Source organism: Anser brachyrhynchus, assembly GCF_964034855.1.
Source record: "Anser brachyrhynchus genome assembly, chromosome: 1".
Classification (NCBI taxonomy): domain Eukaryota; kingdom Metazoa; phylum Chordata; class Aves; order Anseriformes; family Anatidae; genus Anser; species Anser brachyrhynchus.
This window is the reverse complement of record NC_137694.1, coordinates 103,545,513-103,560,796: the sequence shown is the minus strand read 5'-3', so window position 1 is coordinate 103,560,796 and position 15,284 is coordinate 103,545,513. Positions and strand designations below refer to the sequence as shown.

The window sequence follows — 15,284 nt, the reverse complement described above, 5'->3', positions numbered from 1 at the left end:
TGCTCTTCCAAGTAACGCTTATTTTCCTCCAGCCATTTTCTTTCCACTATGAAAGACTTGATATAGAAAAAATCAAATCACTCAAGTCAGGTAGCTTCCATGAGGAAAAAAAAATACTGAAGAACTGTCTGAGGTGGCCAAAGAGAAATTATGAGATCTGCACCTGGTTATCAGTGACAGAGGGTAACCCTCTCTTATTTTCTCCTCCTCTTCTCTTGCAGGGTCCTTTTGTGCATATTGCTAGTATCTGTGCAGCAGTACTCAGCAAGTTTATGTCAATCTTCTGTGGTGTGTATGAGGTAAGGCACATGTTTCTGCGTACAGCTCTTCCACAGGCTGAACTCCTAAGACACATGGGTAGGCGACAAACCACAGAGGGAACATATGAATTGAAATGCAACATGCTGTTATAGAGTAGTAAGAGAACAGACAAAAAAAGTGGTAGTGGGAGGACAAATATACAGTCAAACAGCTGTGCAGGACCAACCAGGTGTGTTACCTACCAGATTACACAGAGGCTGGTAAAGAATATGCATTTGACAAGTTTTCAGTCTCACAATGCTGATATGTTTCCACTGTGACCAATGTCTGTGTAAAAAAACCAACCAAACAAACAAACAAAAAAACCTTCTTAAGTAGCTATAGACAAAGATCAATTTGTCTTTAAGACAGAATGTGTAAGGCATTACTAATTATAGCCACTGACACTGCCTGTAGGCTTTTGCTATTGCAGAACGGCCTCTGGAGGCTGAATGATGTACTGACTAGTTGCAAAAAAAATAATACATTTAGGAATTGCTTTACATACAAACTCCTAGCAGTAACTGGCTTTGTAATACAATAGCAGGTGCTGTTTTACTTGATCTTGTCTGTGCATAAGGACCAAATCTCACTGTTGGAGACCAACTGAGTCACTAAAGACTGGACTAAAATGTACAGGGCCTGCTATTTGTAACGGCTCGATTTGCTGCTGGCTGTTGCTTTGTTTCATTGTTCTGGATCCTAACTCTTTGGCTTTGCTACCTCTAATCCCAGCATGCCTTTCTCTGGCTGCACTCTCTGTTCCAGAATGTGCACAGGCAGCTCGAACTCCTGGTGGCGGCTTGCGCAGTTGGAGTTGGATGTTGCTTCGGGGCTCCTCTTGGAGGCAAGTTGACTTCCTGTATGTGACATTTAATGTAAAACTCAGTCTCTTGCTGTGAGATCTCCTGCTTCAAGCAGGTTCTCCATTCCTCTAGCGTCACAAGTTCTTTCTTTTCTCATGTAACTGGTGGCAGTGAAAGAAAGGAAGATCATGATCTTGCAAAGGCCACAAGAAAAGCGACAACTTTAACTTTTCTAATAACACATCTTAGAAGCACAGAATCATAGAATCATTTAGGTTGGAAAAGACTTCAGAGATCACTAAGTCCAAACATTAACCTAGCACTGCCAAGTCTACCACTAAATCATGTCCATAAGCAATACATCAACACATCTTTTGAATAACTCCAGGGATCATGACTCAATCACTTCCCTGGGCAGTCTATTCTATTGCTTCACAACCCTTTCAGTGAAGAATTTTTCCCTAATATCCAACCTAAACCTTGCCTGGAGCAACTTGAGGCCATTTCCCCTTGTCTTACCACTTAGTGCTTGGGAGAAGGGATTGACGCCCACCCTACTACAACCTCAGTTGAGGTAGTTGTAGAGTGTGATAAGGTCTCCCCTGAGTATTCTTTTCTCTAGGGTAAATAACCCCAACTGCTCCTCATAAGACTTGTTCTCTAGACCCTTCACCAGCTTCATTGCCCTTCTTTGGACTCGCTTTAGCACCTTGATGTCCTTGTAGTGAGAGGCCCAAAACTGAACACTGTATTCAAGGTGTGGCATCAGCAGAGCCAAGTACAAAGGGACAGTCACTTCCCTAGTCCTGCTAGCCATGCTATTTCTGATACAAGCCAGGATGCTGTTGGCCTTCTTGGCCACTTGAGCACACTGCTGGCTCATATTCAGCTGGAAATCAACCAGTAACTCCAGGTCCCTTTCAGCCAGGCAGCTTTCCAGCCACTCTCCCCCCAGCCTGTAGCACTGCATGGGGTTGTTGTGCCCCAAGTGCAGGACCTGGCACTTGGCCTTGTTGAACTTCATACAGTTGGCCTGAGCCCACAGGTCCAGCCTATCCAGATCCTCCTGCAGAGCCTTCCTACCCTTGAGCAGATCAACACTTGCGCCCAACTTGGTGTAGTCTGCAAACTTACTAAGAGTGCACCTGATCCCCTTGTCCGTCTTGTTCAGTCATTTCTACCATGGACGTTGTTCAACTTGGAGAGCCCCACACTCTGTCCAGAAAATAATAAAGATGCTGTAGAGAACAGAAATTAAAAAAACTTCCCTTAAGTGGCAACAGCAGGGGATGATGACAACTGTGACAGGGAGTGATAAAATGAACAGAAAACTACCTTCAACAATGGACTGGAGAACAAAAATATCGGTGTGGAAAATTTGGGGCTCCCCATGTAAAAGAGGCTTGGATGGCCAAGAAGATAGTTGGGAGGCTGGAGTAATGATGTATGAGGAGAGCTAAGGAAGCTGTTTTTGCTCAGTGTAAAGGAGAAAAGGCTAAAGGGGGATTGTCTAAATGGTATCATCAACCACCTAAAGGGGGATTTTAAATAAGATTAAGCCAGGCTCTTTTCAGAGGGGCACAGTGGAAGAGGAAAGGGGTACAACTTGCAACAAGGGAAATTCTGACCGTGTATAAAGATGTTCCCCTCCCCCAAGGGTGGTTCACCAATGGCATGGATGCCCACAGGGTCTAGAGAATCTGCACCTTTGGAGATGTTCAGGACTTACCTGGACAAGATCCTGAGCACTCTGACTGACTCTTGGAATTAGCACAACACTGAGCAGGGAGTTGGAGAATCTTCTAGAGATACCTTCCAGGCTAAAATTTGCTGTGAGTCTGTGACAATTCAGTGTGAGAATGAACTGAAATCATAATTTTTGCAGCCATAGTTGGGTTCCTTTTATAGAATCACACCAAATTGCAGAATGTGATTTCCATTACCTGGGAGTCATGTAATCTTTACCTGACCTTAGTCCAGGATATGATTTGCTACTATACATCATATTGCCAATGGAATATAACTTCTTGATGTTGTCGCTGGTGAACACCACCCTGTGTATTTAAAGAGAAGCCCTCAAAATGCATTTGAAAAGCCAATTTGGCCCTTTAAAAGCAAAACGTGCTCAGCCCTGCTTTTTCTGAGTGCACTCTGGTACTCTTTGTTTGTTCATGTTGGTCTCTCCGGCTACTCCTATGCTGCCGCACAGCATCGGCACTCTGACACGGTGCTGGGTTTTGGGGGATACCATATGCTATGGACTTTTCTCAGCAGTCAGTATGAATAATACCATACTGTGCTAGGATCTCTCCATCTCATACTGTTTCTTCAACACTCTTCTCATCAGGCTTTGCACTTTCAAACAGCTCTAAGCTCTACTTACCTCTTGCCATAATGCAGGTCATGTAATAAGTACCCTATGTTTCAAGCTGTTAATCACCATGTTGGTAGGCTATAATACAACCCTCATACTATCTCAGACACTTTGAACTGAAACTCATCCCCATTCTGGACATTATTATGTCTTAAGGCCACAGAGGACTTAGAGGTGACCTGAGGCAAAGCTGTGAGTATGGAAAGATTCTTAAGGCTCAGAGAATGATCCATGCCTCTTTGTTGGGCTGCACAATCAGCCTTGACATACTTCTTGGTTGAGGCTCAAATACCTGCTCAGGTAAGTAGGAATTCATGGCCTTTAGCCCTTAGAATTCTGCCTGGGCACTCAGAATCCCAACACAAGCCCAATCCCAACACTCACAATCCCAACACAAGCCTGCCCTCTCTCAAAACTCCACTGTCATGGAAGATATAATAGGCTGCTTTAGGGACATGTAATAACAGAAAGTACCAAATATGCAGGTGTTTAACCCTCCTCTTCTTTATATTAGACACCACCTAGGATTTCAACAACTTGAAAAAAAACCTATCTGCTCCCTAAGGCTCTTCACCATTCTCAGCCATGTCAGGGCCCTCAGCTGCTCTTCCAAATATTGGAGGGATTAGAACATTTTCTCCTCCCCATGTCCTCCAAAATTGTCTCAGGAGAGACTCTATATGTCATAACTTCACTGATGGCTCGTAAATTTATAATTTTAGTGGTTGTCTTCACCAGGAAAGCACAATCCTTTACTGCGTGAGCTGCTACCCATCCATCTACCCAGGATGACAGAGCCTTCAGGTGTCCACACTCTGTTGTGGATATACACGTGCCTTGTGCATACAAACTCAGAGGGCAGGGGGTTTTTGAGGCGCTCTCTGGCACATGTGCAACCTGAGATTCCCTTCCAAAGTAAAAGAGATGGAATAAAATACATATGTGTAGTCCACCCTCTGAAGAATTTTCCATGAGACATTTATTCTACAGTGAAAGAAATGTGCATGTTTCAATGAAAGATGAGATGCTGCCTTCTCCTTGTGTCTTGAATATGTGACTCAATGTATATGCCTGTCTTGTGCCACATAGAATCAGTCTTTGAATATTCTGAAGCCGTTCAGAATGAAGAATTAAGATGTAATATTGGTGACAGAGTTGGGTGACAGCATGTGTCCATACCTGCTAATTCTGTTGCTCACTGCTTTCTTTCCTTTTTTTTTTCTTTTTTTTCTTTTTTTCTGTTTCTCTCTCTTCCACCAGTAGCAGCCATATTATTACACGGATGTCCTGACTGTGGGTTGTGCTGTGGGTGTTGGCTGCTGCTTTGGGACACCACTTGGAGGCAAGTGGCTGTTCTGTTTCCTTTTTCTCAGGTACCTAAATCCTCTCCTGCCTAGTCCTCTTCTCCTTTCCTGCACACTATTTTTGATCTTTCATATACTTTGAGCAAAAAGGCTTGCCGTTAATGTCACCAATCTCTCCAGTTTCTCTGACACAGTCTTTTCTCCACGTTTTCAGCCTTCTGAAGGTCAAGAGGGAAAGATACTCTAGAACAGTATTTTCCAAATTGACATGTGTACACCCCAGGGGGTGTGCTAGACAGTCCACTAGGTTATAGGGAGATAATACTGGAATGTCTATTTGTATTTATTTTCTATATAAATAAATGAATTAAAATTAAATTTTTTTTAAAAAAAACACCTTTGCTAATATTCAATATACATATTGACACTGGTGGCCTCACTTGATCCATATATGAGATGACCACATCACATACAGCATGTGAGGTGTCCTGGGTGAAGAATGGTTGTTGCTTAATGCAGAGGGCTGACAGTAATGCCCTCATTTGTTCATTTGCATTCAGTGTATTGCAATGTATTTCAGTCTATGTGCGCGTGATTGATGGATATATGGATTATATTGTCTAAGTTAACTAAAACAACCCTCACAAAATGGACAAGTGTCTTTAAAAGATTCCTGCAAAGAAACTGCAGATTGAAGACAATACCCATAATGTGACTATAGGCAAATTAGGAGAAAATGGCAGAGCCGGCACCTCAACCCCCAGAGTGGCGTCTTCATCTGCCACATTATGAGGTAAAAATGGTCACAATCTCATCAGGTCTGACAAGAAGCTGACCAAAATAAATAAACAAATAAATAATAAAGAAATAAAATTATCAAGAAAACTATTTGAAATATGAATTTAACTCTACCATTGTTAATGATGTATATTGTACATTGAGTTGTTAGCTATCAACAGCGTGAAGCTATCAGAATTAGCAAGACATACTAAGCATCCAGAATGTGAAGACAAACCTCTGCTGTTTTTTCAGCGATTTTTCAAGCTATGCATTACTTGCTCCAGTACTTCACAAAATCTTACTAAACTTAATGATAATTTTTAGAAGTCTTTTTTGAGGTTTCTGACTTCATAATGAAAGACAAAAAGCCACATCCCACTGGGGAAACACATGTCCTTCCTGCCAGAGTAAAAAATGGCTGGAATAATGCACAGAAAGCAATATCACGGGAAACTAAAATGCATTCCTTTGTCCGCAAATACTGTTGAAAGACACAGAAAACATTGCTGAAGATTTGAAGCAACAAGTATCAGAACAAATTATGGAGTGTGGGAGGCTTGCTATGCAGCTTGATAAAAGTACAGATGTTTCTAATGTGTCTCAGTTTATGGTATTTGCTAGATTCTGTTTCAACAGTGAAATACATGAAGAAAAGATTTACTAGAGAAGATATATTCTCAACAGTAAATGACTTCTTTCATAAAAGCAATATTTTATGGAAGAACTGTACAAGTGTAACCACTGATGGAGCAGTTGCCTTGGCTGGAATAAAAAAAGGATTCTGGTGTACATTTACAGAGACAGCACTTCACACAAAATTCATTCACTGCGTGGTTCAGAGGCAAGCTATTGCAGCAAAGAAATGGGAGCCTGACTACACAAATAGGTGCTTAGAAATGGGAGCTAGAAGTGCACGGCATGTCATTGATGTGGTTAATTTCATAAAACCAAGACCTAAAAATAGTAGAATCTTTACAATAGTTTGCAATGAGATGGGGAATGACCACAAAAATCTTCTACACCACATAAAGGTTCACTGGTTATCTCATGGAAAAGGGCTTAAAAGAGTTGTCAAATTTAAAGACAAATCACACATTTTTATTTTATTTAAAAAAAAAAAAAAAGGTGTTCCGAATTTGCTGGCCTTTTCTGTGATGAGAAGTGGCTGTCAGTTGTATACTACCCAGCAGATATTTTTGGAAAAATAAACACACCTAATCTGTCCCCTCAAGGTGAAAATGACATTTTAACCATGAGTGAGAAAGAAGTGCTTTTCAAAAGAATATTGTACTGTTGTGGAGATTTTGTGTTTTTCTTGTTGAAAATTATTTGGGTCACCTATAAAAATTCTTATACTATATATGTAAAAAACTTGGAAACTAAATTTTCTAACACATTTTAAAGTCTTCCAAAGGAACATTTCAGTAGATTTTGAACTCATTTGTTAAAGATATAAAAATGCAACATCTTCCAATTAGTTTGCAACAACTGATTGACATCAGGGAAGATGGAAATATACTATCCAGATTTCAGCAAAAACCTGTGCTTAAGTGGTAAATGGAATTGAAAAAATGAATATCATGATTTAGTAAGTGCAATGAAGGATGTACGTCTTCCCTTTCAATCTTTTTGCAGCATCTTTTTCAGCTCTGACAACCATTAAAACCAAGTACTGAAATAAACTGAACTTAGAACTAGACCTTTGAATCACTGTATCACAAAGAGTTAAACCAGGAACAAAAAGCTTTTGTGAGAACAAAAAAGCTTTTGTGAGAACAAAAAGCTTTTTGTACCATTAATGAATGAAATAATTTTTTCTTAAAATATTCTCTATTTCATCATCTTATCCTTTTTTAATTTTTATTTTTGTGTATGCTTTATAATGTACCCAATATGTTAGTACAGTAGGACATGTTTATCATTTATAAATAAATATACATATATTGAGGTACATACTCAAAAATATTTTACTGATAGGATACGTGATCAAAGAAGTTTGGATACCACAGCTTTAGAAGACTATTTAGAAGTCTCTCTTGTGCTTCTGACATTACACTTCTGATTTTGACTTTTTAACTTTGCTCCCTTTCCAACTCTTTCTAGGGGTCCTTTTCAGCATTGAGGTCACTTCTACTTACTTTGCTGTGCGCAACTATTGGAGAGGTTTCTTTGCAGCTACCTTTAGTGCCTTCATTTTCCGAGTCCTTGCTGTTTGGAACAAGGATGCAGGTAAGCTAAAAAGCATTCCTACTCTCTTTGTACAAATGTTGTTCTATAAATTTATTATTTTCCATCTTTCTCAAAGCCATAAACTTTTAGGATGTTTGAAACTTCTGCCATGACATATAATGTCTAGCAGTATAGAAGGAAAGAGAAAAAGAAGCATGTTATATCATCAAGATTATAACCCAACCTATTCCTGCTTGCTGACTATATGACTGAAAAAATGACGGAATATGATTTCCCATCAAGTAAGAGAGTGTCTGAGGTGGGATTTTTTGCATCTAGTCAGCATAACATCAAGGCTGCAAACATAGAGGTATCTCATCACAGAGGAGGTAATACCTATTGCAGAGTATGTTGCTGTGGCCCACTGGAAACACCATGGTCTGCTTTAGTCATCTCTTGACTAGAAGCAAACAAAGCAAAAAGTAGTCTCAAAAATTGGGATGATAGAATGATTAGGAGGCTGCAAAACTGTTGGGGTCTGACTGAAGTTCCTGAGTACTGAAAGGTCAAATTGTACTTGCTTCAGCTGTATCTCTGGTAGAAAAAAATAAGTGTCTCAACTGAAAGGGATGAGCGCAATATTTGTGCAGACAGAAATAGCATAGAAAAAGCTTGTTCAGAAAACCATTGCAGGTACTGTGGGAATGAAGTTCCAGCTGATGTAGAAGACTGCTATCTCTTTGTAAACTTCTCATTTTAATAACATATATATCTCTTTTATTCTTACACTTCTATCTGTTTTTCTGGTATTAGCTTCATGTGGTCACTTCCCTTTCTTAAAACTTAATGACTTCACAGAGTTGGATTTTTTCTGTGCTAAAACATTTTTTGGCTTGAATACTCTACTGTCTTGAATACAGAGAGTGCCTATGTCTTTGTCTGTGAAATACTGCCTCGTATTAAGGTGTATTCAACTATCAGATCTGTCAGAAGAACACCTCTCTCTGTTCTTTCCAGAGAAAGATATAAGAAATTTGAAGACAGATGACAGGAGATAATGCCCTATCCTTCACTTCATCTACTCTAACTCCTCTGCTGATCTCTTAAATCATTAGAAATCAGCTTAATCCTGGAGCATCTTACTAATTGTCCCTTCTTCAAAATCATCCAAGCAGCTTTAACACCAATATGAATGGCTCCTTACATTCTGCTTCAGTGGCTGACTGGTTTAAAAATTTCCATGATCAAATTGTCTATGGAAAATGATTCCTTTTCATAGTTCTGAATTTTCATTGTCTATATGGTCAGTATCTTCATCCTCATATTAGAGAATTAGAAACTTTTGTCTAGACCAGACATCTATTATTTTTATGGTCTTTCATCACGCGTGCTCTGACTTACCTTTCATGTCTTCTCTTTCTCATTTTCTTCTGAAAGTTACAAGCCCAGTCTTTTCAGTCATTGTTCATGCAACAGTTTTTATTAGGACCCTCTTTCATGTCTTCATAATCTCTAGTCTTGTCTGCTGTCAAAAGTTATGCACTTGGTAGGTAAACTGGTAACTTTGCACTAGTTTCCTGTGTGAATACTATGACTCAGTTAGAATGCCTTTGTGTGAGGTAGGCTAATATATAAGTTGTGACCAATGCCTCTTTTCCTTTCACTGTGTGTTTACAACCTCCCCATGGGGTAGCAAGAGATAGCTATTGGAGCCTCCTTTGGCCTTCTCGTTTTCAAGCTGAATATACCTAGTTCTTGCAGTCTCTTCCTGTGCATTGTGTGCCCCATGTCCTGGACCATCTTGGGGCTCACCACTGGACTGTCTCCAGTTTTGAAACATTTCTTTTGTACCAGGTTTTCTAGATGTGGCCTCATCAGTGCCATATAAAAGGGAATACCTCAATTTTCTGGTTGTGCTCTTGCTGATGTGACGCAATATGTTGTTAGCCTTCATTGACACGAGGACACACATTGAACACTAGTTCCCACCAGGACCTACTGGTCTTTTTGTGCAGAGCTCTTTTTGTTGACTAGGTTCCCAGACTGTACCGATGCACCTGCCATTCCAGATGCAGGACTAAATATTTGTCTTTGTTGTATTTGTGATCTTCCATCTGGTCAGCTCCTCCAGTTTGCTGAGGCCATTCTGAATGAACAGCTGCCCAGTCCTCCAGGTTATCAACCGTTCCCTTCTCTCCCTTCCCAGTTTGACATGTTCAGCAAACTCACTGGTGAGTGAGTTCCACCCTATCATCCAGGAGACTGATGAAGATGTTAAACATAATCACATCCAATACTGATCTCTAAAGAAATCCATTCAACACCATAGAGCCCTAACAGGACAGTTTGCAGCCCGTTACAAGTCTATTGTGACATGTATCATTACATATCTAACAAGATAAACCTATTTTTTCCTCTTTCCGAGCTAGTTTCTGATCCATGATAATATTTTCCCTTTCACCATTCGATCATATGGCTCCAGAGCCTCTTAATAATCTAAATTAATAATCTTTATCTTAATAATAATATAAATAAACACCATTCCTGTTAATCTTGCTAACCCACAGAGATCTGATTAAATCATTGCTCTAAGCCTGGTCTTGTTTGGGAAAAAAAAAATATATATATATATATATTAATGTCTCTCTTAATTACCATATTATGCTAGAATTTCACTGTTTGTTTGTTTGTTTGTTTGTTTGTTTTTCTCATTGTGCAAATAATTCCTTGATTCTGGACATGTTTTTATCTATATCCATACTCATTGAGCTTCATTTCCATTCTGGATGGCCATTTGAACTTCACCTATTAGCATATAGTTATTTACTGTTTCCACACTCATACCTCCAGGTAAAAGCAGGACAGCTTTCGACATCTGAGTCATTTTAGGAGTGAAACACAACCAGTGGAAGTGAGATGGAAAAAATGGAGCATAGTTGATCTTTTCCCTGGGATTCCTAAGACATTTATTCTTTTGGCACCAGGCAAAAATTGTTCATATAAGACTTTGGAGATGATATGAGTTTTGCTTCTAGAAGGCAATCACAATTGTCTGTGACACAGCTTCTCCAGATAAGTGAGCACTGCCTGCCTCTGCAAAGAGTTTTTAAATCAGTGAGTGCACTGAGAAGAGCTTTTACTGCCTAAAGAATGGTTGGTAGAAGAAAAGAAGAAATAGAAAGCCCTTTACAAATCTGGGGTTGTAGCTAAAAATATATGTACGTTCTCTGAAAACAATTCTATACTGTCAAGAGTGCTACAGTTGCAAGAGTTTAAAAAGAGAGACTAACAAAATCAGAGCAGTCTGCATATCTGTAATATTGTATATAATGTCATGAAACCATACAAGGGCATGTATACAACTAGTTCCCCTGTCTCTACTCCCAGCTTTCATGGTATTTAACTTCTCACCTCATTATTCCCTTTCCTGTTCTACCTCTTTCTTCTCACACAGTTACCATCACAGCCCTGTTCAGAACTAACTTTCGCATGGATTTCCCCTTCGATCTGCAAGAGCTGCCAGCATTTGCTGTAATAGGGTAAGTTCCCAGGAACTCTACAAAGGATTTCAAGTAAGATCTGATAGGAATTCTTTTGCATAACAGAATAACTTCTCTTTCCGACATTTTGATTTTCACTGAAAAGACCTCTTCTTGCTGGGATTCTTCCTTCAGCAATGGTGCCCATGTAGCACAATAGCACATATTACCCACATGTCATTTCTTCCCCGTGTATCTTTATCAAAAATTAAGTTCCACAGGAAATAAAATTAAAAATAAAAGTAAAAGAAAAGAGGAAGTCTAATTTGGTCTAAGGTATAAATGTGTATAATGATGGGTATATATATTATGGGTATAAATTTACTGAATGGCCCTCTAGCCATTTTGAGGGCATGGCCAAATGACCTGATCCAAGTATCGCCTTTTCACTTGTCAGCTGTTATCTTCTTCATCTTGAGCTTATGGGTCCAGATCTTGATGAGATGAAGTCTATTTGTGAAGAAACGAAACAGCAACTTAGGTTTCTGCAATCTCCAAGCAGAAATGCTATGAGAGTCTGTGTTGGAGATTAAGAGGAATTGCTTGAAATGTCAAGAATAATTTGCATCTCTATTTTCTGCCTTTTGGGAACAGCTCTGCCAAGGTCAAGACTTACTTAGTTTTGAAACCAAGGTCTAGACTTCTTTAGTTTTGATATCTAGAAAGTTATATTTAGTTTGTTAAGACCTGCTCAGTGAGTACATGCCAATGGAATGCTCCAAAAGCATACAGGGAAAAAAGAGGAAAAAAACTCAGAGAATCTAGGGGGGAATGGGACAAAACATTTAACCAGAGAGTTTTCTTTCTACAAGATCAGAAAGGTTATCCTTTCCAAGAGAAGTTGGTACACTTGATATGCTGACAAAGATAGCTTAACTGTAATTGGATCCAGTGATAACAGATAAATTGTTAAGATCAGTCATTCAGTTTTTGGTGGTGGTGGTGGTGGTTTGGTTTGGTTTGGTTTGGTTTGGTTTGGTGTGTTTGTTTATTTGTTTGTTTGGTTGGTTTCGGTGGTGGTTTGTTTGTTTGTTTTTTGCAGTACTGCACACAGGCTATGAAAGGTGTATGAGATGGTTGTGAAATGCTTTCAAATGTCTGGGTGTCCAATGTGCTATTAAAAACAAAAAGAGAGAGAGAGAGACTTGTACAGTCTTGGATGAAGTCCTGATGCCAACTTGGAATGTTCCAAATTCTCTTAACATTCATTCTCAAAGTTGAGCTCTCTTTCTATTCAACATACTTCTTTACTTTCAAGTAGCACAAAAAATGAGCCAGACTAAGCACTATAAAAAGGTAGATCTTGTTCTTCTGTGTCAGCAAATGTTGATAAGTTGCAAAATGCATGCAGAAGGAGCACCTCTATTTTATTGACAAATTGATAGCGAGGAATGGAGTAAAGTACTTTTTAAAATAAAGTATTACAAAGAAACTCAATTCACTCTGCAGTTTCAGAAGGCGTATTTTAACAGTAGTGCTAGATAAGTGCAGGCTTGAAATATTTGAGAAGCTCATTGAACATATGTTTTCCTGTGAGCAGTTTTATATTTAGTTTTAGCTTGTTCCTATGCAATTTCAAGTAACCAAGCAGGAATTTTTCAAAAAAAAAAAAATTTTATATAAGCTAAAATCATCTTTGAATGAGATTTAGTAAAAAACTACAGGACATATAACAATGAAAAATTCCATTCGTTTTAAAAATGAATAGAATGAATACGTTACTTGTTTATCCACAGTATTCTGTGGCATAATTATTTGCCACATAAAATAACACTTCCTCTTACCAAATTTAAATGCACTCTTTTTTTTTTTTTTTTTTTTTTTTACTTCACCTTTGAGTATTATGCCCTATTTACCCAGGCCTAATTAAGGTAGAGTATAGGAATCATAGAATGGTATATGTTTTTGGCTCTATTAGGATCAGGAACATAGGCCTAAGGAATTAGGATCATAGGCACAAGAATCATATGATCACTGAATCATAGAACAGCCCAGCTTGGAAGGGATCCCTCGAAGGGATCATCTGGTCCAACCTTCTGTGTGAAAAGGGAGCCTAGGTGGGATTATTTAACACACTGTCCACTTGCACCTTGAAAACCTTCACCTACAGAGATTCTACCATGTCCCTGGGGAGCCTGTTCCAGTGACTGATCTCACTGTAAAAAAAATCTTTCATATATCAAGATGAAGTCTATCTCACTGCAGCTTGTACTCATTGTCCCTTGTCTTCTCCATGTGTCTCCTGGTGAAGAGAGAACCTCTGTCCTCTTTGTAACCAACCCTTAAATACTGAAATACAGTGATGAGATTCCACCACAGCCTTCTCTTCTCTAGGATGTAAAGACCTAACTCCTTGAGTCTTTTCTCATAAGGCAGGCTCTCCAGCCCTTTGATCGCCTTCATTAATGATCTCGATGATGGGGTAGAGTGGACCCGCAGTAAATTCATGGATGACACAAAAACTGGGGGGAGTGGATGATTCACCCAAGGGCCACGCAGCCACCCAGAGGGATCTCAACAGGCTGGAGAGGTGGACTGGTAATAATTTCATGAAGTTCAATGAGGAAAAGTGCAGAGTGCATTACTCATCCAGATCATTGATAAAGATACTGAAGAGAACTGGCCCCAGTACTGAGCCCTGAGGTCACCACTAGTGACCGTCATCCAACTGGATTTATCTCCATTCACCAAGACTCTCTGGGCCCAGTCACTCTGCCAGTTTTTAATCCAACGAAGCAAATACACGTCCAAGCCCTGAGCAGCCAGCTTCTTCAGGAGAATGCTGTGTGAAATGGTGTCAAAAACCTTACTGAAGTCTAGGTAGAGCACATCTACAGCCAATATACCTAAAGTAAGATCAGCCTTGGTAACAGTCCCTCTAATCCTAATCCAAAGAACTCAATAGAACTTTTCATGGTCTCCATAGTTTACCTCCATACACTCAAACATCTTTTACATAAAGTGCAACTTCGCCTCTTCTTCCCATCCTGTCTTTCCAAAGGACAGTGGCCATGCATAGTGGTCTTCCAGTCAAGTGAGTTTACCCACCAAGTTTGTGTGATTCCTATATCATAAATCTCAGACTCAACATAGAACTCCAGTTCCTCCTGTTTGTTGCCCAAAATATGTGCATTGGTATACGTGCTCTTGAGGTGGCTGGGCTTAATTTTCTTGCCTATGGAGAGAATTGGTGTGCTCAATACTCTGTTAGTGGCACTCATCTGCCCTGTTGCTTCTAAATATGCATGTCATGGCTTTGGACACCACCTCACCCCCATCCCCACCCCCACCCCCAGTGTGCTACTTCTTGTATTTGATGTAGATGTATAATTTTGCTGAATCAGTCAAACTTCCTTTCTTTTTTACTATTTCCTGTTCCAACCTGATGTTTAAGTTCTGACAATACATGTCTTCGATGAGCTGCTCTTCTCCAGAACCCACTAAAATCTGTCAGTCTTTCTTCTAATACCGTTCCTGTCATCCAAGTATTTGAACAGTTAAAATTAGAGACAGCCACAGAAACACAAGTACTAATTAGTTCTTTGTACATTCATTCTCACTTGAACTACTAACAAACCCTGTATTCAACAAATTGTAGCTGAGGTAAAAACATTATCACACTATATTGCCTACAGAGTCATGGTTCATTCACTGTTCTTCACTGATACAGCTGTGTGTATGTATTCATGTGTATCTGAGTACATGTGCATCTGTACAAGGCATCTTTGGAAGCCTTTCTAGGCCAGGGCATAGAAAAGGAAGGGAACAGCTAGAAATAAGTAGCAACCTTGCCATGTCTTGGAATTGAACATCATATCCTGACATGAGATTTCTCCATCTAAGAGAAAATTCAAGAGAAAAATCTCAGCATGTGACAAAGAAATCCAAAACCACCTCTCTCCTTTCATCAGGGAGTCAGTCTTCAAGTGAGTTACTGCAGATTATGAAGTTAAAAGATGTCATAATAGATGAAGATGAAAAATATTTAAACTCAGTTTTTGGTTGTTTGTTT

At 39.4% G+C, this 15,284-nt stretch overlaps 1 protein-coding gene across 13 annotated transcripts in view; it reads left to right on the top strand.

Annotated features, from left to right (window-relative positions):
- The window catches only part of CLCN1 (chloride voltage-gated channel 1), an 84,644-nt gene that overhangs the window by 43,337 nt on the left and 26,023 nt on the right, over positions 1–15,284 (top strand). For 10 of the 13 annotated variants that reach the window (XR_013948850.1, XR_013948851.1, XM_080586128.1 and 7 more), the window contains 4 exons: positions 222–299; positions 1,036–1,162; positions 7,668–7,793; positions 11,188–11,272. Coding sequence is in view for 11 of the 13 variants with exons in the window: in XM_080586128.1 (XP_080442254.1) it covers positions 222–299; positions 1,036–1,162; positions 7,668–7,793; positions 11,188–11,272 (416 nt within the window). In the remaining 2 variants the exon portion in view is untranslated. The remainder of the gene's footprint in view (positions 1–221; positions 300–1,035; positions 1,163–7,667; positions 7,794–11,187; positions 11,273–15,284) is intronic. The other 3 variants (XM_080586133.1, XM_080586131.1, XM_080586130.1) reach the window with 3 other exon arrangements.